Source organism: Neophocaena asiaeorientalis, unplaced genomic scaffold (genome assembly GCF_003031525.2).
Source record: "Neophocaena asiaeorientalis asiaeorientalis breed wild unplaced genomic scaffold, Neophocaena_asiaeorientalis_V1.1 scaffold39, whole genome shotgun sequence".
In the NCBI taxonomy this organism is placed as follows: Eukaryota; Metazoa; Chordata; class Mammalia; order Artiodactyla; family Phocoenidae; genus Neophocaena; species Neophocaena asiaeorientalis.
Genome location: NW_020175670.1, coordinates 76,457 through 101,677, shown reverse-complemented (window position 1 = coordinate 101,677; position 25,221 = coordinate 76,457). Strand labels below are relative to the sequence as shown.

The 25,221-nt window shown below is 39.6% G+C and overlaps 1 protein-coding gene across 1 annotated transcript in view; it reads right to left on the bottom strand.

Annotated features, from left to right (window-relative positions):
- LOC112390641 (atrial natriuretic peptide-converting enzyme-like) overlaps positions 1 to 25,221 on the bottom strand; it is a gene marked incomplete at its 5' end in the record, with an annotated part of 114,468 nt that overhangs the window by 27,632 nt on the left and 61,615 nt on the right. Inside the window, 3 exons of the mRNA XM_024731672.1 lie at positions 7,685 to 7,859; positions 8,012 to 8,061; positions 10,640 to 10,756. Coding sequence (XP_024587440.1) covers positions 7,685 to 7,859; positions 8,012 to 8,061; positions 10,640 to 10,756 — 342 coding nt within the window. The remainder of the gene's footprint in view (positions 1 to 7,684; positions 7,860 to 8,011; positions 8,062 to 10,639; positions 10,757 to 25,221) is intronic.

Here is a 25,221-nt window from a genome sequence, read left to right as displayed (position 1 = left end):
TTTTTTGCCGTATGCAGGCCTCTCACTGTTGTGGCCTCTCCCGTTGCGGGCACAGGCTCCGGATGCGCAGGCTCAGCGGCCCAGCTACTCTGCGGCATGTGGGATCTTCCCGGACCGGGGCACGAACCCGTGTCCCCTGCATCGGCAGGCGGACTCTCAACCACTGTGCCACCAGGGAAGCCCCGAGCTATATTTTGAAAGAAGATCCTACAGAACTTACTGCTAGAGTAAAAGTGGGAGGAATTAAGGATGACTCCCAAGTTTGGTGCATTAGCAAACCAATGGATAATGAATGATGCCTCTTACTGAGATGGGGAAAGTTTGTGAAGCATACAATTATTTGCTCAGTGGGAGAGAAGAGGAATCAAGTTTTGTTCTGGCCATGTAAAGTAGAATGTTTATTACACATTCAAATGGACACTTCATCTAAGCATTTAAATATGTTTGAGGTTGGTGGGTTGGGAGAAAATCTGGGCTGTGCTAGAGATATAAATTTGGAAGTTATGAATAAATATTTGATATTCATATTCGATATTCATATCAATATTTGATATTCATATTTGTTCAAATATAGACAAACATTTGAAACCATGTGATTAGATGATTGTAGACAGATAAGAAAGCCAAGAATTAGGTCGTTATCTGATCATGGGCTGCTATAACAAACTATCATAGACTGAGTGGCTTAAACAACAGTTATTTCTCATAGTTGTTGAGGCTCAAAGTCAAAGATTAGGGCACTAGCATGGTCAGGGTCTGGTGAAGATCCCCTTCCTCATTTACAGATGGTGGTCTTATTGTTGTATTGTTACATGGCAGAGGGAGAGAGGGTAAGCTTTCTTTCTCTTCTTATACGGACACTCATCCCAACATGGGTTTCACCCTCATGACCTAATCACCTCTCAAGGGCCCCACCTCCTAATAGCACCTTATTAGGGGTTAGATTTTCAACATGTGGAAATTAGGGGGACACAACTGTGCAGTCCACAACACACCTGGAGAACTAAAACATTTAGTGGCCTAAAAGAGGAGAAGCTGCAAAAAAAGAAAGAGAAGGGAAGGTCAGTGACATAAGAATTTTTTTTGTTATTTTAAAAGAAAAGTGAAGGAAGTATTTTAAGAAGGATGTAGTAATCAGATACTAGGGAGGGTTCCAGTGAGTTAGAAACTGAAAATCCACCATTGGATTTGGCAAGATGGAAGTCACTAAAGACTTTGGTAAGTGTCATTTCTGTAGTGGCCTTGATGACAACCCAACTGGAGTGACCTGAGGGGAATACAGGAAGTGTAAAAGTGGAGACAGTGACTGTAGGAAACTCTTTTAGGAGTTTTACTGTGAGTACTAGCCAAAATGGGCCAAGAATTGAAGAGGGATGTGAAGTCAAGAGAAGGGGGTTTAAGCTGGTGACACAAAGGCATGTTTGCTGAAGGGAATGATCCAGCAAAAAGAGAGAAATTGACGAAAAATAGAAATGATGATTTTAAAATAAAGTCTTTGACGGAATAAAGACACAGACCTACTAGAGAATGGACTTGAGGATATGGGGAGGGAGAAGAGTAAGCTGTGACAAAGTGACATGGACATATATACACTACCAAACGTAAAATAGATAGCTAGTGGGAAGCAGCCGCATAGCACAGGGAGATCAGCTTGGTGCTCTGTGACCTCCTAGAGGGGTGGGATAGGGAGGATGAGAGGGAGGGAGATGCAAGAGGGAAGAGATATGGGAACATATGTATATGTATAACTGATTCACTTTGTTATAAAGCAGAAACTAACACACCATTGTAAAGCAATTATACTCCAATAAAGATGTTAAAAAAAATAAATGCATCTAAAATAAAGTCTTTGAAAGATGAATGGAAATGTGATTGTCCTTAAAAAGGAGCAAGGACACATCCTCCACCATAACTCAAGGGAAAGGAGGGAACGTGGCCACAGATACAGGTAACTTGTTGGAATTAGGGGTGAGACAAGGCAAAACATATAATGATGTCTATTTTCTTCATAAAGAATGAGGTGAGACCAGAGAAGGGTGAAGGAGATTTGGGGAGACAGGAGAAGATGTCAAATAGTTGAGGATGGAAAAGTGGCTTTACTGTGAACATATACTGGATGGGTGCCATATTGATAGATGCTCATTTGAGATCCATGATCATACATTTGACATGAGCTCAGTTAGCAGTCTGGGGTGTGATATTCGCCAGCAATGACCAGCCATTCAGGCGTAGGTGCAGAGTACGTGGATAGTTGCAGGACAAGAAGAAAGAAGTAAGTAACTACAAAGATTAGAAGGGGAAGAACTCCCAGTTTCTTTGAGCCCCCAAAACTATGGGAATTGGCCTAATGTTTAGGCCAACTGCTGGCTACATCCTAGACCCAGACATTTTTCCACTGGAGCAGTGAGGATGCAGAGAATGCCTCCTTAGGGGGCAGGGCAGTGGGGAGCATGGAGTCAGGTCAGGGTCACCACAATTGCTCACTCACCGGTGATGCTGGAAAAAAGCACCCCAGGGGAGGTATGGATTCAAAATGGAGAATTCCTATTTTAGTGGACATTAGTACTTGATGGGAATGGATCAAATCTCTCAAGTCGACAGAACGGAAAGAAAACATTGCAAATGAATGGCATGGTTTATATGCACCTAGAAGATAAAGAAGTAACCATGAGAACACAACATGGGCTCAGTAATAAAACGTCAGACCAAACCTCTCACTTCTTTTCCTGACTGTATTAAAAGACTGTTAGATCAGTACAGGTGGTAAGTCAATGGGTTTTTTCCGTGGAGAATGAGAAAGGGAGCTGTCCAGAAACAGGTGAAAAAGTTATTGAGTAATATTAAGGGTCCAATGGATGCTGAAAGTCAGGCATGACACTAATCTGCATCCTTGGGTAATGTTCTCCTCAGTTCGGAAGAGCATGAATATGGAAACGTGCTCTTCACATTGACTCTTAGTTGGAGGTCTGCGTGGTGTGTATGGCAGAAAGATCTAGGGGCGAAGAAGTTGAAGGTCCTGGTGAGAGGACTGAAGTGATGATCCCAGTGCACTAGGTTACCTGGGGAAAGAAACCAGATGAGGAGGAGACAGATGGGCTGAGACAATAGGAGGAGATGCGCAGACAAGCAAACACAAGTCTTGTTGGAGTGAAGAGCTGGTGTGGTAGAAATCAAGACATGGGTGACCTGGCAGGGTTAAGGGTTGTGATCATATAGTAAAAGGATAGTTTTTCATGCAAATTTCCTGGAGAGGAATCAGACACTTCTGCTAATCACTAGTTGTGTGCCAACCTAGGAAGTTCATCCTTAAGTCTCTTGGAGGTGAAAGAAGGCAGGGAAATTGCTTGTTAAATTACCCCTGAAACTCAAGGTCTTTCTTCCTTAGAGCTGTGGAAGTTGAATTGTTACCATGGCATCTGGGACTTCATCTGATCAACTTAGTACCTCACGTCTTTAATTTTCCTTTGGGATTTTTAAATACCTCTCCATGCAGGAGCAAGACATGTCCTTTTTTCCCACGAATATAATTAAAAGAGACAGGCTTGAAAAGAACTACAGATGGGTCATACTGGCCCTTGCCAAAGTATGGAATCAGGATATGAAGTAAATCCCATTAATTGCAGCAACTGATGGATCCTACAGAGAGTAAGGCTTACATTAGAGGTTCTCAAAAGTTTTCAGGGCCGCTGGAAAGATTGTAAAATAGGACCAAAGTTATTAGCACACATTCAAGCAAAGACGTGTTTGAAGTTGGGCAATTTCTAACTTCTTATGGATAGGCCAGGCCCCACTTGACAGTTCTGTGAAGTCTAATGTTCCATGAAATTTTACCAGGGCCTTTGATAGAATATCCATTTCCTTAATTATAAACACATCTCTTCTCTATTGCAAGGTTTCTCCTTAACTTCACAGATCTGTCAGTGAAAGACAAAACTTGGATACCACATATGGAAATGACAAAAGTGGTGCATGAACTGGATGAATTAGCATATAAAGGGTGTTATTCCCTTAAAGAGCTGTTGGATTCATTTAGGTAATCGTCTTTTGATAAATGTACTCTTGCTAGTACAATCTTCTGCTTATCATGGAGTTATAAATCAGAACTGGAAAAGACATCTGGAAACATCTGGCCCCTTCCAAAGCAATAACATTGCAATGTATTTCCTGACGTACTACACAGACTCTTCCAATCATTTGGGGTCATTCTTACACATTAAAAGTTCTCAAGAGGAGGTTCTGGTTTGATTTTTTACATTATATTTCCCCCAAAAGAGCAATCAAATAGCTAGATATACATATTTCCATTTTATAATCACTTCTCTTATTCTAATTACTTGTTTAAATGTCTGTCTCCTCACTAGGTTAGCATTCCAAGAAAGGAAACATATATTCATTTCTTTAACTCCCATATGGAGATGAATATACATTCTGGGACTCTATTCTGTAGAAACAAGAGTACCAATAGGTGAATAGCTTTGCATAAGAAGACGTATTGCAGTGTTGTTAAAGTGATAGCAAACTGGAACTAACGTGACTGTCCATCAACTGGGGAATAATAAAAAAAGTATGGTGAATCTCTGTGATGGAATATCATTTAGCTTTGAAAAAGAATGAGCTAGAGCTACATCAATTGATTTGGAGGGGATGTCCATTATATACTGCTACATGAGAAAAGCAACTTACAAACAAAAGTATAGCGTGTGATTTCAAATTGTAAAAATAAATGACACCCTGTGAAAAATATGTGTTTATAGCTGTGGAGGAACAATCACTAGGTGATCCTCGAGGACGATGAGAAAGTAAAGGAGAGAGAGTATGGAAGGAGATAAAAATTGAGCTCGCAAAATGAAAAAATATTCATGCCATAATGCTAAGGGAAAAGTCAGAATGCATGTTTTTTTTGTTGTTGCTGTTCTTTTATTTATTTTTGGCTGCGTTGGGCCTTTGTTGCTGTGCGCAGGCTTTCTCTAGTTGCAGTGAGTGGGGGCTACTCTCATTGTAGTGCGTGGGCTTCTCATTGCGGTGGCTTCTCTTGTTGTGGAGCACGGGCTCTAGGCACACAGGCTTCAGTAGCTGTGGCTCGTGGGCTCTAGAGCACAGGCTCAGTAGTGGCGCATGGACTTAGTTGCTCCGCTGCATGTGGGATCTTCCCGGACCAGGGCTCGAACCCGTGTCCCCTGCATTGGCAGGCGGATTCTTAACCACTGTGCCACCAGGGAAGTCCCTGAATACATGTTTTTAGTAATAATATTTTAAAAAGAAAAATTTTACCTTTATTGATGTCTTACTGATTGGTATCAGGCATGGTTCTTAAGGTTTTACATAGGCTATCTCACTTGATGCCTGCACCAACCCTGTGAGGTGGGGACTGTTATTTCCCTCATTTCATATATGAGGAGACTTGGCCCAGAGAAGTTCATAAATTGACACAGTAAGTGGCAAAGCTGAGAGAAAATAATAATAGACAAAGAGGCAAAAAAATGAAATTGCATTTTTTTCTACAAATTAACCTGGTAAAATGAAAATAATCAATTTAATGAGGTGCTAGAACTGTGAGTTATTTGTGTTAAATTTTTGCTATTATTTATTATTACTTTTAAATAAAGTAAAATTATTAAACATAAAAAGAAGAAAATGGGAAGTATGGTGGTTTTTCAAACATGTCCTCAAATACTTTGCCACTCCTCTCACTGAGAGAAGAGTTCTATGTTTCTTCCCTTTGAATCTGGGTGGGGCTGTGACAGCTCTGACCAACCCCACAGTGTAAGTAATGTTGTGTGTCTCTGGAGGCCAGATCAAAAAAGGCTTCCTCCTGGCTCCCTTTTTGGGACTCTCACTTTGGGGGATGCTAGCTACCAAGCTGTGAGTCTCACTTGGAGAGAAACAAATGCCCCTGCCAACAGGCAGCATCCACTGCCAGACTTCAGGTGGTGCCAGCCCCTAGAACCTTAGTACCTTCCAGCAGAGTCCCCAGACGTTGCTGAGCAGAGACAAACCACAAGCTATTTCCTGTCTAGATGTCTAATCTCCAGAATCTTCCATGGGCATGAAAAATGGTTGTTGTTTGTTGTTATTTTGTTATTGTTTGGTTAGGAGTCTTTTTTTTTTTTTTTGCTCCTAAATTATACAACAACAGTCGAAATAGATGAGGACCTTCTGCAGTGATGTTTGTCAACTTGGGGTAGGTTTCCCCTTGGTCTTATTTTTCTGCTCCCTTTAGGTATTTTGCGATGATTAATTTTATGTGTCAAGTGGCTGGACCATGGTGTCCCAATATTTGGCCAAACATTTTTCTGGATGTTTCTGTGAAGGTGTTTTTTGGGAAGAGATTAGCATTCAAAATGGTGGACTATTAGTAAAGCAGGTTACCCTCCATAATGTGGGTGGGCCTTACCCAATCAGTTGTAGACTTTCACAGAGCAAAGACTGATCTCCCCAGAGCAAGAAGGAGTTCTGCCAGCATGCTCCCTTTGGACGTGAACTGCAGCTCTTCCCTGAGTCTCCAGCCTGCCTGCCACCCCATCAGACTGTAGGCTCACCAAGCCTCCAGGAATGTTTGCCAATTCCTGGAAAACTCTTTCTCTCTCTCTCATTGGTCTGTTTCTCTGGACAGCCCTGACTAACACACATATTATACTGTTCACTCTACTTCCCAAACTCCTCACCAATTCCTCCAGCATCCTAACCTCACTGTAGTATCTACGTAAGCCGGCTCTGTTTAACTTCCTATGCATTTGATGTATCTAAGAGGGCTAGAAAAGAGACTAAAGCTGGCTAGAGAGTCAATCTTCTAAACTTCTTCCTCTTCCTCCCTCCTTAGGACATAAATCATAAGCAATATACATCTGTTGCCAATAAATGAGCAGCACCTATACAGGATGATAACACCAAGGGTAGAAAAATCTAAGCAGATAAGGACCTGGGAAGGAGATCAACTGTGGATTTTGCACTGAGTTACAGAATGGCATATGGGCACATACGCTGAGAAAACCATAATTCAAAAACAGTCATGTACCAAAATGTTCATTGCAGCACTATTTACAGTAGCCAGGACATGGAAGCAACCTAAGTGTCCATCAACAGATGAATGGATAAAGAAGATGTGGCACATAGATACAACGGAATATTACTCAGCCATAAAAGAAATGAAATTGAGTGATTTGTAGTGAGGTGGATGGACCTACAGTCTGTCATACAGAGCGAAGTAAGTCAGAAAGAGAAAAACAAATACCGTATTCCAACACATATATATGGAATCTAAGAAAAAAAGAAAGGTCATGAAGAACATAGGGGCAAGATGGGAATATAGACACAGACCTACTAGAGAATGGACTTGAGGATACGGGGAGGGCGAAGGGTAAGCTGGGACAAAGTGAGAGAGTGGCATGGACATATATACACTACCAAACGTAAAACAGATAGCTAGTGGGAAGCAGCCACATAGCACAGGGAGATCAGCTCAGTGCTTTGTGACCACCTAGAGGGGTGGGATAGGGAGGGTGGGAGGGAGATGCAAGAGGGAAGAGATATGGGGACATATGTATAGGTATAACTGATTCACTTTGTTATAAAGCAGAAACTAACACACCATTGTAGTGCGATTATACTCCAATAAAGATGTTAAAAAAAAAAATACCCAAGTGACAAAATGATCAGGCAAAGCAAAAGAAAAGGTGCAGCTTACCCCTCGAAGCAGTGGGCGACTGTCAGCACCCACTTCTTGGCAATGAGGACACAGCCACAAATGTGACCACTGGGTTCACTCTGCAGGGAACACTGCCAGGGCCACCTTCCTGGGCGACTCGTCCGACCCCCAAGGATCCTCTTGTTCATTCGGGCAGCAGGGCGGCGCCCACAGTCTACCAAGGAGCAGGAAACAGTATGTGACTCACTACCAAAACCAGCTAGATGCTTGCATCTTTGCTGTCACGTACAAGTGATCATTTTTTCCCTTGAGCCAATCCAGTTAAATTAAGTTCATATCCCATTGTAACACCACTAATTCGCTCACCTTGTTTAGTACATAGAAGAGAAATCTTACTTCTGCTGTGACAGGACTGCCTAGATTTGGAAACATAAAACGGCATAATATTTAATTACATATTTATCGTTCACTTCAAACACTTTACCAGTGAAAGGCAAGAAATAGCTTATACTTAAGTCAGGAATTCTCAAGGCAGGGCTGTGGTCAGATATCACCTTAGAGGTGGAGGTATATGAAGGATGTACTTTTTTAAAGTGTATTTAATATCATTATATACTTTCACATTTGTGGGAAGAGAAACTATTGTTAGCAAAGTTTCCCACATCATCTTGGCTGGTGGCACCACCCATAATACTGACTCAATGATTTTCAAAGTAGGGAGAGGAAAAGGAAAGGCATTAGTCGGCTTCCCAGAATGTATGGTGAGGAGGGAGCACATCAGACTTTTATGCTTATGAAGAGGACATGTATGTCCAAAAGAAGCTGAGAAATAGCTTGAGAGAAAAAAAATATTGCTTCAGAAAGTTAGAGAACAGAGAAAGGAACTGAATATTTAGACTAGAAAAGAATCTTGAGACTTTTTTTTATTATCTTTTTTTTTAAGTTGAAATATAGTTGATTTACAATATTGTGTTAGTTTCAGGTATACACATAGTGATTCAGTTTTTTTCTGATTATATTCCATTATAGGCTATTATAAGATATTGAATATAATTTCCCATACTATACAGTAAATCTTTATTGCTTATCTGTTTTATGTATACTAGTCTGTATCTGTTAATCCCATACTCCTAATTTGTCCCTCCCTCCATCCGTTTCCCCTTTGGTAACCATATATTTGTTTTCTATGTTACTGAGACTTTCAATGTTAAACTGTGTATCTATGATTAGCTGACAGGAAGAAGGGGATTAAATTCATCCCATGTAACTCTAGATGGCAGGATCAGAATCAGTAGGGAGAACTTATAGAAAGAGTACATTCAGGAAAGGAAGAACTTTCTAAAAATTAGAGTTTAGCTTTGAAGGCAAGAACATGGTTTAAGCATCGATCAATGTGGCTGCACAAGAGAATTCAGCTTAGGGTACACTAAGTTTTAACCACAAAGTCTCTTCCAAGCATTTATTCACAATGCAAATTTAAAAGAAAAAAAACCATGTTGGGACTGTCAAAAATACTATGACATGCTTAGAATCCTAGATATGTCAGAAGAAAGAAAAACAACCCTATGTCATTTCCACATTCCTTTTTGAAGATCTACTGTATTTTCATTTCTTGCTAAATTTGCATGGGGATATGTGTATACAATAAATTATATAATACAGAAAAAGCACATTTGCGTTTTGCCTTCTCACAACCTGAAGTCGTATCTCCTCCTCACTCTCTATTTCGTTATCCTTAGTTTGTTTGTAACGCTTCCAAATATCTGAAATTCATTTTATTACTAGCTTAGAGTCTCTCTGTCCACCTCTACAATGTATGTTTCCTGAGACCACGGTCCTTGGCCCCCTCATCCACTTCTACATCCCCGCAGAGCTTAACAATGAACCCGGCATAGAAGAGATACAAATAATTAGTTGTTATTTGTTAGATCTTAAAGTCATAGCTTTTAGGAATAGGAAAAGACCAAGGACTATGTGTCTCAACTCTTATTTTAAAGGAAATTGTGGTTTATAGGATCACACATCTAGTTAGCAAGCCAGGACTAGAACAGGTCCACCAACTCCCAACTTAGAATGAGTTTATCTATCTATCTATCTATCTGACCTGAAAGGGATTTTCTGGCAGTCCCGGTTTGGGGAAACAAATCACTGTTGAAAGACTCAGGTCACTGGAGGAAGTGCTTCAGTTGACAACTATTCAGAAATTTGGTTGCAAGTTTGGTCTATGGGGAAAATGTCAAAGACATTCTAAAGAGAAATGGCCCACCTTTAGTTTTATTCTTTAGAATTCTTATGTACTGATTTCTCTAACATTTATTAAAAGCTTTGGGGTCAGATAAACTTGGTTTGAGTTCAGAGACTATCACTTATCATCTGTGAGCTGTGAATTTTGAGCAAGTTATTTAAATACTCTATAGCTATGTCCCTATAATGTAACAAGCACTAAATGAGTGTTAATTCCCTCAATTTACCTTTCTCCTGCACCCCTACCCAAGATGAGGGAGGCAATGTTGCCATGATTTTTTAGGGGAAATTTTTCAGAAGTGTATTTTCAAGGTTACTTGATTATAATTTTATTTTGTGTCTGTTTTTTCCTCAGGCTCTCCAAGTTTTATCAGTTGCCATTATTTCAATTTCTTCTGTTAACTAGTCCCATGTAACATCTGTAGAAAGTGTAGATATTAAGAATTTATTTTTAATAGGATGTGAAAAAAACTCCAAGATTAGAACCCAAGTTCCTCCTCCTTAACCATGATAGTTTCTGCAATCATCATTAAAGAAAAATGTAATTAGCCAAGAGAAAAAGATCTATGTCTACAAAGAAGAAAAAAAGCCAAATGATGTTGAACTATAAAGGCCCATAGCTATTCTATGGAAGCTCTTTTTTGATGTGACAAGTGTGGATTATCTTAAATTAGAAACAGAAGAAGGGCCCTGATGATGGATGCTTGCTCCATAATCCACTCTACACAGCTCTAGTGATGGGTGTCTTACCCTTTTACCAGTAGTTCATGCAAAGTGGTCCCATTAAGGCTTTCCCAGTCGGAGTGCAATGTCAGCCACTGCTGGTCTCGCTCCTGTTCCTGTATCACTTTGGTCACAGATGGCTCTCTGATAGAAGGGCAAATACCAGATAAATATTCAGAGTACAATGATCTTTGACCAGGCGATATCATTATTTAGCACTTACTCTTATAAAAAGAAGCATTAAATTATCAACCAATATTTCAAGAGGGGGATTAGTATTGGAAGAAGTTTGGCATGTAATGTCATCAGCAAGAGGGGAAGTTACTAAAAGTATCCCGAAGCAACAAACGTCCACACTGTTACAGCTATTTTAGTCATTCTCTCTGCTGACATGTATTTGAACTTTGTGAGGTGTCGGAATTCTAACATATACGATGTAGAAGTTCCAATACCTAAAAAACAAGAGCAGCTTTAGGCAGGGATCAAAAGTAAAATAAAATTTAACTGCCTGGAGTATTTTTTCCTTCACTTTTCTTGCCCAATGTATTCCTGCAATAAAGCAATACCTTAAAATAAATAATAAGTAAAGAGAATCAATGGCCATTTAGTGTCTGTTCAGACAGTATAAAACTGTAAGTGGAATTTTTTCAACATACTGCAGAATCTTCATGCACTAAAAATTAGGAAGGTCTCTAGAAAGTAGAGACAGGAGTTAGACAACATCATTTTGCTGTTTACCCATATTCTCACTCAAACTCTACCAGTACTTTCCTATCAATGTCTCATTCAATCATCAAATAAATATGCTTGTACCCGAGATGTACCCAAGATTTAAAACCTTAGGTTTCAAAAGTGTTTGCGTTTTTGTGTAAAATATCCTATTCCTCATGAAATAATTGGTTTACTTAGGCAATTCATATTTGAAGAAAATCTTTTGGATTTTTATCACCTGATGCTATTAAGGGTAGCAGAGGTAGAGGAATTCATTTTAGATAGGAGGAACGAGGGCTCCTTCTGAATCTGGAAGTAGGAGAGAAGGAAGCAGGTACTTAGTTGGATTTGGAGATGGGGAGAGAATTCAAGAGAATTCATCAAGAGAATTCAAATCAGAGAATCCGATAGTCTTTTCTTTTCAAGTACGAGGGGGGCTCCTCGAATGAAGGTGGGGGGCTGGTGGCAGGGGTGCATGATGGTTAGGAAAGTGACGTGTATATGAAATTGTTCCCTGGTGGAAGTATTTGGAGAAACACATCAAAGATAACTTCAAAAGAATGGCAAGCAGTGCTAAGGATTCAAATGAACCTGGGAATCTTGAAGTTGTAGTAGCATCAAGTCTGTGAGCTTAGTGATTTTCTTTCTTTGATAATGGAATGCCAATTTTTTGTAAAAAGGGGGGGCACAGGAAGGGAAGAAAAGTTAGATTCAGTGGCATTGAAAGAAAAATGATCACTTCCCCTGGTCATCGATTATTTTAAAACTACTGTCATTACAGAATAGAAAATAAAAGAAACAAAAACCTCCCCAAATCCAGTTATTTTAAAAAGAATAAAACCCCCTAAAGAGAAGACTTGAGGATAGAATAAGAACCAAAGATTAAAAACAAAACAGAGTCCTTAATCATGGATGAATTCTAATCATTTGATTTAGAAACAAATGGCATAAACCCTGCCCACGCTTTAAGAAGCATCGCACAAGCTTTAATTTATTTAGATACTTGAATGAACTGTTTTATATTTGAAGATGTCACAAAACCTACTGCAAAATGAGAATTCTTTCCTTCACCAAAATGAGGCTCTGGCTTTAATCCCAGAAGTGCTGTATGCAGAGGCACAGTGGGATGGAAAATACAAAAATCAGAGGCCACACACACCACTCGTGGTGTTTCTCTTGATATCTGCATCCTGAGAATTCCTTTCTGCAGTAGAACAATCTGTGGCCTCCTAAATCCAGGCATTTTACTCGCAAAAAGCCAAAGGAAGATCAGCTTCAGATTTGTTATTTCATGAAATCATTCTTTAGGCAGATATTTACAGGGCAACAGGGACTTGCATGGGGACAAGTCAGCACGGGATTTGCACTGATGCTAGATAGGAAAATCATTGCAAAGGATGCTTCAGTCTTTCAACTCCCGAGGTCCCTTCAGTCACCTCAAGGGATGTTTTTGCATTTCATTCATTAACCTCCAACAAGAAAGGCAATTTAGCCTGAATCTCTCAGTTACACCAAGCGGAAAATCTAAGAAATTCATCATCAACAAGAAGGGAGAATCATTACAAAAGTTAGTTTCCCATGAAATTCTTAAACCCTAGCATGCTTCTCATGCACAAAAATAAATCTTTCAGCCCTAGAAATGTCATCTTATGGCCCATTAAAAAGATATCAGTGAATCCATATGTCGGCTTCTGCCATTATACAGAATCTGAGCATCTGTGTGATTTCAACTTTGATTTTTTTCTTTAAATAATTTTTAAAATCATGAGAGTAATACTTATCCATGGAAAAAACCCAAACATTATAAATGAAAAAATATCCTTCCCATCCAAGATGTATAAAAACCATCACTGTAAATAGCATTTGAGTATTCCTGCCAAGCTTTTTCTGTAGTCCTTGTACATACACCCCTCTTTTTAGTCTATACACATTGTTCTGGGTGGTGGTGATGATGTTTTCGTTTAATGATTTATCTTGGAAGCTTTTGCATAATAATAGCTAGATAATAATAATAACAATGATATTACTATTATTAACTAATAACTGTTTTCTGTAGGGCAAGCACTAAGAGATTAGTAATTTGTTTTATATTATTTAATCCTCTCAACAACTTTGTGAAGTATGCTCTATTGTTATTCCCCATTTTGGAGATGAAAAAATTGAGGCAAAGCGAGAATAAGTAGTTTTCCCGAGGTCACACAGCTCTGGTATTGAGTCCCTTTGGTCTGACATCAGAGCACCACTTCTAACACTATGAGCGCTGTGCAACCCTCCTCTATTAAGGGCACACACCACGTTCTTTCCATAGCTGCAAAGTGTCCCATTATATGGATGTACATTTACTTTACCAATCCACTACTGAGGCTGTTTCCAATTTCTGGCTATAACGAAAAAGCAGCCGTTAATACTCTTGACCATTCACCTTTCCTTACATGCACACATGTGACTTGAGGATAAATTCCTAGAAATAAAATTATTGAATCAAAATGTAAATTTTTTATGAATTTCCCCTTCAAAGAGTAATGTCAATTTACAAACTTATCAAGAGTAGGTTTGTCTATACTTTTTAATTTTTGTAACTACGTACATAATGTAAGTCATGCTATTAAAGCATATCTGGAACTTAACTGCTCAAAGTTTGTTTAACAGTTGGTGATGCATTTGACTTATCTTTTTCCATACTATATCAAGAGACAAATCCTGTTGGGTAGAGAGCAAAAGAGCAAAAAAGCATCTTGCTGGTGATGAAGTATCAAAGTCTCTGTATCCTAAGGGAGTCTGAGCAGGGAATGCAGTCAGACCCAAAGGCTTCTAGAGCAGCTATGAAATCATATACAGAGAAGGAAATTTAAGCAACAAACTACTCCAATGCCCTCTTTTGACAGTGCGAGAAAACTAAGACATAGACCCATCCCAAACATTTGAGGGGCCTAGAGCGAGAGTATAAATGGAGGCCCATATACTATATGTCTACATATTTAGATATTATAAATCAAGTTAACAAGCTGTTAAAGAAAACATATTCTATCTTCCCATCTTGATCAACATACCTTTTAGGTTCAAATACAGAATTCTTGGACTCCTTGGAACAGTGGTTTTCAAACTTTAGCATTCATTAGAATCAACTGGAGGACCAGTTACAACAAGGATTGTTGGCCCCATACCCAGATTTCCAGGTTTGATAAGTCTGAGATGGGGCCCCCAGTTTGCCTATCTAACAAGATGCCAGGTGATACAGATGCTGTGGTCTGGGACCACACTTTGAAAACAGTTCACCGGGCTCCAGGTGGGCATACCTCTGGTGGGCAGACTCTTTGCCCCATGAGGTGAGGCACAGCTAAGAAGAAAGACCAGAGTGGTCCCTCTTAGTCAGGGTTTCTCACCTTTGGCACTACTGACATTTTATGCCAGATAATTATTTGCTATGCGGGGCTGTCCTGGGCACTGTGGGATGTTCAGCATCACCCCTGGCTCCCACACACAAAATACTAGTATCACCACACCACTCCCGGACTGACAATCAAAAAGGTCTCCAGACATTTCCTAAAGTCCCCTCGGGGCAATGTCACCGCTGGTTGAGTTCTGGGGTCCAGGGCAAGGCCCCTCTGCTCCGGGTCTAAAAGCAGTACTGCACAAAGAAGCAAGAGAATTTCGCTCAAATCTGCTTCCTGAAATGTGTGGCCGTAAGACACATATAAAAAATGTATAATTCCCCCATACCCACTGAAATGAGAAAACAGAACATATCTAGAATTCTGAAACATCCTGATATTTTGAAAGGAAGTCTATATTTTAAGGCTTAGGTGAATAATCAGATCTCTAGACAACTTGGCTTACTCTTATCTCACTCTCAGGTCACTTGGTGTTGAGTGACGAGGCATTCCATGCTTGTAGTATAATTACGTAGGGGCTGCTTACCTAAAAAATGAAAGGCAGCACAAATCCCACAAAGCAAAGGGCTTCTTTACTTTTGTCAGCAAGACAGTAGTGCAGGACTTACCTAGACATGCCACACGTTCCAGTGGAAGGACCAGGTCTATTCTATGGCATCTACTGCTCGGGAAAGTCATGAGTCCTCAACCTCAGTACCGATGGTTAGTCTTGAAATACAAATGCCTTGTGTAGTGGATAAATTATTTGCAATTCCAAATATCCTCCTCAGAACCTGGAACCTTTCTGTGAAACATTTCGTATCTGATTTCAAAAATCTTCTCTTAAACCCTGTCATGTTATTGTCTCTGTTTGGTTCCTATAGTTTAGACATGTTGATATTAAAAGCTAGTTAAATGATTTTGCCAGGTAGAAGGAAGACCTAGAAATATTGACAGAAAGGCATGATAGGTTGCAAACAAACACAAGTGAACATGACCATAGAATCGTTCATCTGGTTAGATAGCTCAGCTTGTACTTTATACAGCAAAACTCCCATCAATAGAAATGTTTCAGAGAACAGCATAAAGTCTGAGCTTATTTTTCCAGTAAAATAAGTATTTAAAAATATTTTTTATTGTAATCTTAACTGAAAATATAATTTTATCCATTTATCTACCTCAAAGGTAGAGTATAATAACTGTATTAGGCCATGATTTATAGGTACAAGTGACAAAAACTATCTCAAAGAAAAGAGAAGCTATAGATTATAAAATTAAATTATAGACTTCATATTTCATAAAAAAATCAATGACATAATCCATTTCTAACATACAATAAATTGAAAACTATAGCTATTAAATATATATTCTCATTCTCATATAAATTAGAAAATAAAACTAGTAAAGCACTATTTAAAATAAACATTTCATTAAAGATATAAAAAAATCAATCATAAAATTAAAATGTCATTCGACCATTTACAAGATTTCAATCTTATATTGTAAAACAAACTAAATAAATGGTGTTAGGTTGTAAGTATATTTTTGAGCAGTAAGTATACACCTCTTTCAGAATCTACAGTAGTCCAAGTATTTCCTTCTGGCTATTTTATCTTCAAAAAAAGATCCCTTTTCTTTTTTGATAACTTGGAGGAAAACTTTGGGGACATGTTTTTTTTTTTAATTTTTAAGAGACAGAAACAACATTGTCTTGAAAGAAACTTATTTAGTTTAGAAAATGTTTCCTGTTTGTCTTTACCTTCTTTTAGTTCATCAGTGTAAAAGTAAAGATTACCAGTTTCAATTGCAATATGCTACTTTTTATTCCACTAGTTCAGGAAGTCTTGGAACCAAGGTAGAATTTAGTTTTCTAATAGAAGCTTTGCTTCGTCAATTGCTCTTTTCTTCTTCATCTTGATATTATAGGCATAGAGAAAGTGCACCTTTATTCAATTCAAACTTTTAAGGCAGAATATGACTCTCTGGGTACATTACAAAATAAAATAATTCAAACTTCAGGGCTTTAAAAAATATTCAGTTAACAGTATTACACCACCACCAACAACAAAAATCAGCATTTTAGTACCTAAAATAGTGCCCGAATATATGAATATCAAAAAGTAGAAATGTAATCAATCACTAAAGGGATGTGGATGGTCTTCAGGATGGCTGGTGCCTGGGGACCAAGCACCTTCACGACTCTCCATCTCTCATCTCCACTTCCTTCAGTGGGAGGGAGGAGGACGAGGCGGGAGGGTGGCTTTAATGACCTCCAAGTGACTTTTCCACAAGCTAGGGGACAGGCTGTCTGCAGCTCTAAACTCAAATCCTTCATCTTTGTGACCAAAAAGTAAAGACGTCTTCTCTCCCCAGTCCACTTAAAACAAATCTTATTGAAAAACTTTAAGTATCACAAAACCAGTCGCTGTAGCCCAGGAGTGAGGTCCTTTGATTAGTCCAGCTTGGGTGAGGTATTACCTACCCCTCTACCAATCACTGAGGCCAAGAAAAGTGGGTCATGTACAAAGATGGCATCCCCCTTTGGGATCCCAAGGATAGAATGGGAAGTGAAGCAAGTCCCAAAATGAAGGGATGCAGGTCCCAAAGGAAAAGGAGGGAGGCAGAGAGGCAACACAATAAATGTCTGCTACAAGTGACTTTATTTGAAATTTTTTAGTTCAAAAGATTACTATGCCTCAGAGTCAAGATCTACATGTTGTTTTGTTAGCTTCTGGAAGATGTAGGAAGAGTACAAGATTGGGTAGATATTAGACTTATGTTCATGAATGACACAATGGGTTAATCAGTGAGCGCTCAGTGAACTCAGTTTACTCATTGCCAAAGGAATATCACCCTGGCAGAATTTAAACAAATGACACAGTCAGATGGACAAGGGTTAAAACTGATGATTAATAAGGTTAATAAGCTGGAATGGAAATGGAGACAACACACTGGTGTTATATCAGATGGAGTCCCTCCCTAAAGGAGTTTTAGTGAGAGGAACAAATCCCAAACGTGAAAAAATAATTTCTGATACCAATAAATGCTTTGAAGAAGACAGAGTAAGCAAATAGAGAGTACCTTGGTGAGTGTGGAAGCTGCTCCAACTAGGGTTGTCAAGGAAGACCTTTGTAAATAGTTGATATACAAGCTTAGAGACACGAATGATGAGATGGAGGTGATCCTGTTAAGGTCTAGAGATCAGCCTTCCAAACAAGAGGAACTGTGAAGCCAAAGCTCCCAAGATGCGAATGAGTTTGCAGCACTGGAATATCAGCAATAAGGTCAACGTGTGTAACATTTAGCGGACAAGTGGAGAGTGCTAGGAGATGGGGTCAGAGAGTGAGGCAGGGGCCGGATTATGCTTTGTAAGCCAGAGTAAGGAATTGGATTTTGATTCCAAACTGTAAAAATAAAATGAAAAGACCAGTGGAGTTGGCATTTAGATAATATCATTACTATCAGTCCTGTCTTGGGGGTAAAAAGCAAGCCAAATTGCAGTAGGTTTCAAAGAAAACATGAAGAAGTTAAGTCATCACCAGGAGACTCTGGTGTAGTTCCAAAAGGGGGATGCTGCCATATAAGGACTTCTAACAGAAATAACACAGGTCTTTCTGGTTAATTTCTGGTGGATTCTCAAGTTGTAAATCATGTTCTTACTTACCTAGGACCCATTCTTATTCCTGCCAATGGCAATGCACTATGATGACCAGAGAATCTGATGCCCCCAAAGACTTTACGGAGATTGATTCTTCCCCATTCCAAGACCTTCTTGCTCACAATTAGCCCTGATATTTTTGGTGGAAAGGCGTGTTTTGACAATTCTGGAGAACTCATGGCAACCATCTTTGATTTTATAAATCCTGATGTGAATCTATTTTTTAATGGTGAACACTTTTATCACAAAATGGAATGTAAGAGAGTAAAAAAAAAGTGCTTAATCCAGGATCTAGCATAGTTTTATTCCAGTTAATAACGGTGAATTTCCCTACACCACTGAGAAGTTTCCATTTACTTTCATAAGTTATTCATTAACCCAACTGACACAGTTTGAGATTCAGTTTGCTAACAAATAATCCGAATTCTTGGCAGAGCTTGCTGATGGTGATCCCGTGGAAATGCTCTTAGGACAACTGGTAGACTCACTTTGCTCTCGCTTATGAAAGCCTCATACCTAGTGGTCTCATGGAAGGCCTTAAAAAATACTTCCTCTTCCTTTAGGATGTAGCACTTTTTCAGGAAACTTCTTCTTCTTCCTTAGCTCCGAACAGCATGTTCCAGAGAATTCTACACTCACACATTGGACTTTATGATTTTCTTCTCATCCAGGCACTCATTTAGCTAGCAGCTTCTTGGGAATGTGTTAAGAAATTAATTTCCCATGCCCAAACCACATGTCTGCCAGAGAAGCTACGAAGCTGCATGTGAAAGAAAACAACACTTCGTGGATTTGCCTCAGTTGACGTCTACTTAGAATACGACAAGCATGTACTTATTACTATATGACTTTTCAAAAAGTGAAAAACAGGGCTTCCCTGGTGGCACGGTGCTTGAGAGTCCACCTGCCGATGCAGGGGACATGGGTTCGTGCCCCAGTCCGGGAGGGTCCCACGTGCCGCGGAGCGGCTGGGCCCGTGAGCCATGGCCGCTGAGCGTGAGCGTCTGGAGCCTGTGCTCCGCAATGGGAGAGGCCACAACAGTGAGAGGCCTGCGTACCGCAAAAAAAAAAGAAAGTGAAAAACACTTAGATCATGGTCCTGCATGATGAATTTCCACCACCACCACCTCCTCACTGCTATCCACTTAAAAATCCTACAATAAGATCACAAGGTGATGTTAAGATCTACCACAAAACACCTACATAAAGCAATACTAAATGAGGTTTAAGAAGCTGGTTGGCCACATCAGTCATGGCATTTTTACTGAAGAACTGGGTGCTATAGGGGATCTACTCCTAGTACCCAAGAGATCTCTTCCACTTGCTTGGACTTACATCCTAGCTCTGTATTTTTCTGCAACTTAGCAAAGTTCCTTGGCCTCTCTAATCCTCAGTTTCCTCGTACATAAAATAGAAATAACAATACTACTTGTCTTATAGGATTACAGTGTGGATAAACTGAGATAATACTTATCAAGTACTCAGAACAGCCTGGCACATAATTAAGGTTGGCCATTATTATTTTTTTATTATTATTTTTTTTTGCAGTACGCGGGCCTCTCACTGTTGTGGCCTCTCCTGTTGCGGAGCACAGGCTCCGGACGTGCAGGCTCAGTGGCCATGGCTCACGGACCCAGCCGCTCTGCGGCATGTGGGATCCTCCCGGACCGGGGCACAAACCCGCGTCCCCTGCATCGGCACGCAGACTCTCAACCACTGCGCCACCAGGGAAGCCCAAGGTTGGCCATTATTATTCTCTGTAACCTATTCTGGGAAATAAATGAAGAATCAAAAAATATATACAAATGATATACAGCTGTAGAATTAAGAGGGATACCGTGTAGTACTGATTTTTAAGTACCACAGGAAATTCAGGGGCAAAAGAGGTCAAGGAGATGAGAAAGTCTTTGCAGAAGTCATGAGCCTTGAGTGAGGCCCTGGAGAATTTGGATAGGGAATGTAAAAACAATGCATCTATGGACACAGAGGCAGAAGCAGGAAGGAATGTGTCTACAGAGCACAGATAAAAGACCAGACAGTACAGAAAGAGCAGAGGAGCACATACAAGGATATGAAGTTGAAGAAAGATGAGCTAGTTTACGGCGGGTCTGCCAGTTGGAAAACTTATTTGGTTAAAAAAAAGTGTCAAATGAAAAAAGACCTTTGACAGAAAATGATTTATTTCTGCCTTAGTCCATTCAGGCCTCTATAACAAATTGCCATAGACTGGGTGGCTTATAAACAACAGGGATTTATCTCCCATAGTTCCAGAGGCTGGAAGTCCAAGGTCAAGGTAATAGTAGATTTGGTGTCTGGTGAAGGCCCATTTCCTCAGTCACAGACAGCCATCTTCTTGCTATGTCATCACATGATGAAAGGTAAGAGGAAACTCAGTGCAGTCTCTCGTATAAGTTACTAATCCCATTCTTGAGGGCTCCATTCTCACGTCCCAATCACCTCTTGAAGGCCCCGCTGCTTAATACCTTCACACTGGGGGTTAGGATTTCACATATGAATTTGGGGGGACATGAACACTCAGTCTATAGCAATCGAACATGATGTTTGTATTACAGCCGGTAGGGCTCTATTAGAAATTCAGTCATGGGATAGTGAGAGCTTTTAGGGGAACGGAGGGACCAAAGATCTCCTAACCCTATTTCCTTCACCAGTCACTGCTCATCCTTCTTTGCTTCTCTTTTTGGCAAAATTTCCCCAAAGAGTTCTACACTTACTGTCTTTTCTCTCTTCCTACTATCTCTTAGGTGTTTGCCCCCTCACTCTACTGAAACTGCTCACATCAATGACATGCACGTTGCTGAAACCAATAGTCATTTTCAGTCCTCATTTTACTTCTCAGCAGCATTTGATAGAACTGACCCTCACTTCTTCCTTTATATGCTTTTTTCAATTGTCTTTCAGGATACCACATACTCCTACTGCACTAGTTGTTCTTTTTCATCTCCTTTGGCTTGCTGCTTCTCTTCTCTGATCCCCTTAATGTTAGGGCTCAGTCCTTGATCTCCTTATCTCCTCTCTATATATTCCCTCTCTCGGTCACCCATATCAAAAAATGAACAATATCATTTTTGAATACATTGAATGCAGACCATCAAAAATATGAACAAGAACAAGTGTTGGTGAGGAGGTGGAGAAACTGGAACTCTCATGCATTGCTGGTAGAGTATAAAGTGGTGTGGCCTCTTTGGAAAACAGTTTGGCAGTCATTCAAAAATTTACCCATAGAGTTACCACTCGACCCGGTAATTCTAGTCTTAAGTATACACCCAAGAGAAATGAAAACATATGCTCACACAAAAACTTGTACATGAATGTTCATAGCAGCATTATGCATAGGAGCTCAAAAGTGGAAACAACCAAAATGGCCATCAAATGATGAATGGATCATCAAATTGTGGCTCTATCTACACAAGAGAATATTATTCAGCCATAAACAGGAACGGCGTACTGATACACAGTGCAACATGGATGAACCTTAAAAGCATTTTGCTAAGTGAAAGAAGTCAGACAAAAAATATTTTGCATGATTCTATACGTGAAATGTGCACAATAGGCAAATCTATAGAGACAGAAAGTAGATTAGTACATTTTAAGGGCTGAAGGGAAGGAGAAATGGAGAGTGACTGCTAATGAGCATGGAGTTTCTTTTTTGAGTGATGAAAATGTTCTGGCATTAGACAGTGATGATGATTACAACTATTTTGTGACCATACTAAAAACAACTGAATTGTACACTTTTCAACAGTGAGTTTTATGGTATCTGAATTATATCTTAATTTTTAATAAAACAACTACAAGGTTTTGAACTTCCTTTCCATGGTTTCCATGTACAGGACCAGCAACCTGGGCTAGACTGACTACTACAGAGGACTGAATGTGTCTCCGAGCATCATGGAAGTCAATCAATAAGGAAACCATCCTGGATTAAATAGTTCTTACACGACAAATGAAATGTGAAGTTAGAAGCTTTGTCCTGGGAGTACATGTTAGGAAAAATTACAATGTAAATCCTTATATCAGGGGCTATTAGGTAATATAATAGATACCGTCTTTGCGGTTTTGCCCAACACACAGAAACATTCTTTGGAAGGATGTTTCTTCTGTTGACAAACTCTAAAAGATTAGGGCATCAAATAAAATTGCGACTAACTCTACAAAGGAATTTTTGCCAAAATAGTACAGCCTATTTCCAGATGATCTAACTTTTATAGAGGTAAGCTTATGAGGCCAAGAGACACAGAGAATCACATTCCCTTAGACCAACTTCCTCAGATACCAGATGTCTCAACTGAACATTTGGCAAGTATTAGAGGGCAGTCTAAATTCTGATTTGTGCTGTTGATTAAATAAATGCCCATATGTTTCTGATACTGGACACGCAGGTAGCAAAGTCAATATACTGTCATGAGAATTTAGGGGCTTGATTTATACCCTTGTCTAATCAAATAGTCATCATATTTCCAGCTGGGGTGAACTCTAGAGATACCTGCAGATGGGGGTAAAATGTTTTCAGATTCAGAAAAGAACTCTGAATCCTCTCATTTGGACAAGCACTTAGTTGATAGCCTAGCATTTCTGCTGTTAGACATGGAAAGCATGATTTAGGTCTGAAAAACTCTAAGTGCAGGTGTTTTTAATCAACTGCTTCTATCATGAAAGCATCTCAGTAGAATCCCTGCAAAACACGTAATTTGGTGTAGATCTGCATTTTAAACAAACTAGCTACAAAATATACCCCTTGAAGTAGCTGAGTGATCTATTTGGAGTTAAGGTATGTTCGTTTTGGATACTATGTGACAGTGCTTTTCTCTTAAATGTTTACTGAATGAATGAATGAATGATTTAATGAATTTATATTATAGTATCAAGATAGTATGTCTTCCCCACCACATTATAAGCTCTTTGATGATGTTATTCACCTGTGCGTCCTCCACACAGTGCCTACTCCTGTATAAGACCCACAAGCTGATGCTCAAAAAACAAGGAGAAAGACACTGAATAGAATTAGTTGGGGTTGTTTTTTAAACTTCAAGTTTTGGATGCAGAGTATGTTTGACAGTATCAAGGCAGGCCCATGGAGTGGACACTCCACTCCAGAAGCTAAAAGAGGACAACTCATCCCTCTCCCCTCCCTCTGGCAGCTGGAGTGTAGGTCAATGTCTAGCCGTGGCCAAAGAGACCCTCCTATTAGGGACTTTGAATGTGGAAGAAATGACTCAAAAGGTGCAGGGTTACTTAGAGTTAATTTGAAGCACCAGCGGCAGAACTGTGAGTCTGCAACACAGCAACTGGTCTCCAGGGACAGTGGTGACAGCAGCTTCCTAAGCATCCCATTGCCACAGCAGGAATTTGGCCTCGTCTCGCCCATTTTCTGTGTTCCTGCCCTAGCCTGGTTGTCCAGATCTCTGTCAATTCATGAGCCACCCACGTAAACTGAAGAGTAAACGTGCAGGCAAGCCAGGAGTACAAAAACACGAAGGTTACCTTTTGTTCTCATTTACTTCGAAGGTGAATCACTTCTTACCCATTAACTCAGGTCAAATAACAGTTACGGTTTTCCAACCACACTGCTCTCTCAAATTTTCCTAGCCCTCCTATGAAATAAAGTTATCTTTAAAAAATCTAAACGTCTATCTTAGATTTTAAATACCTAAGATATTGCAATGACATTTTCCCAGTATGTTAAGGAAATGGAGCAAAGAGATTTTTTTCAAAATCCAATATGCACACAGTAGCCAAAGGTAGAGACCACTAAAGTGGAGGAATTCATCAATGGATGAATAGATTTAAAAATATGGTGTATCCACACAATGGGATATTATTCAGCCATAAGCAGAAATAAAGTACTGATACATGGATGCATGAAAACATTATACTTAGGGAACTAAATCAGATAATGGTGATGGTTGCATAGCATTATGACTATACTAAATGCCACTGAATTGTACACTTTAAAATGGTTAAAATGGTGAGTTTTATGTCGTGCATTTTACCACAATAAAAAATTTAAGTCCAATATTCAAAAAATTAGAAGAAATATAAAGTAGAATATTTTAAACATGATCCATTCCATTTTCAACAGAACAAGGTGGCTTTTGTCAAAAGAATTTTCTGGTTATAAAATCTTTGTAGTTCCGACGCTCCTTCAGAACTCTCAGTGAAGTTATCTGTCATTACTTAATCAAGTTTTCTTATTAAGAAATAACCTTGTTGGGAATGTAAATTGATACAGCCACTATGGAGAACAGTATGGAGGTTCCTTAAAAAACTAAAAATAGAACTACCATATGACCCAGCAATCCCACTACTGGGCATATACCCTGAGAAAACCATAATTCAAAAAGAGTCACATTCCACAATGTTCACTGCAGCTCTATTTACAATAGCCAGGACATGGAAGCAACCTAAGTGTCCATCGACAGATGAATGGATAAAGAAGATGTGGCACATATATACAATGGAATATTACTCAGCCATAAAAAGAAACGAAACTGAGTTACTTGTAGCGAGGTGGATGGACCTAGAGTCTGTCATACAGAGTGAAGTAAGTCAGAAAGAGAAACACAAATACCGTATATTAACATATATATATGGAATCTAAAAAAAAAAATGGTTCTGAAGAACCTAGGGGCAGGACAGGAATAAAGATGCAGATGTAGAGAATGGACTTGAGGAGGGGGACACGGGGAGGTGGAAGGGTAAGCTGGGATGAAGTGAGAGAGTGGCATGGACATATATACACTACCAAATGTAAAATAGATAGCTAGTGGGAAGCAGCCGCGTAGCACAGGGAGATCAGCTCGGTGCTTTGTGACCACCTAGAGGGGTGGGATAGGGAGGGTGGGAGGGAG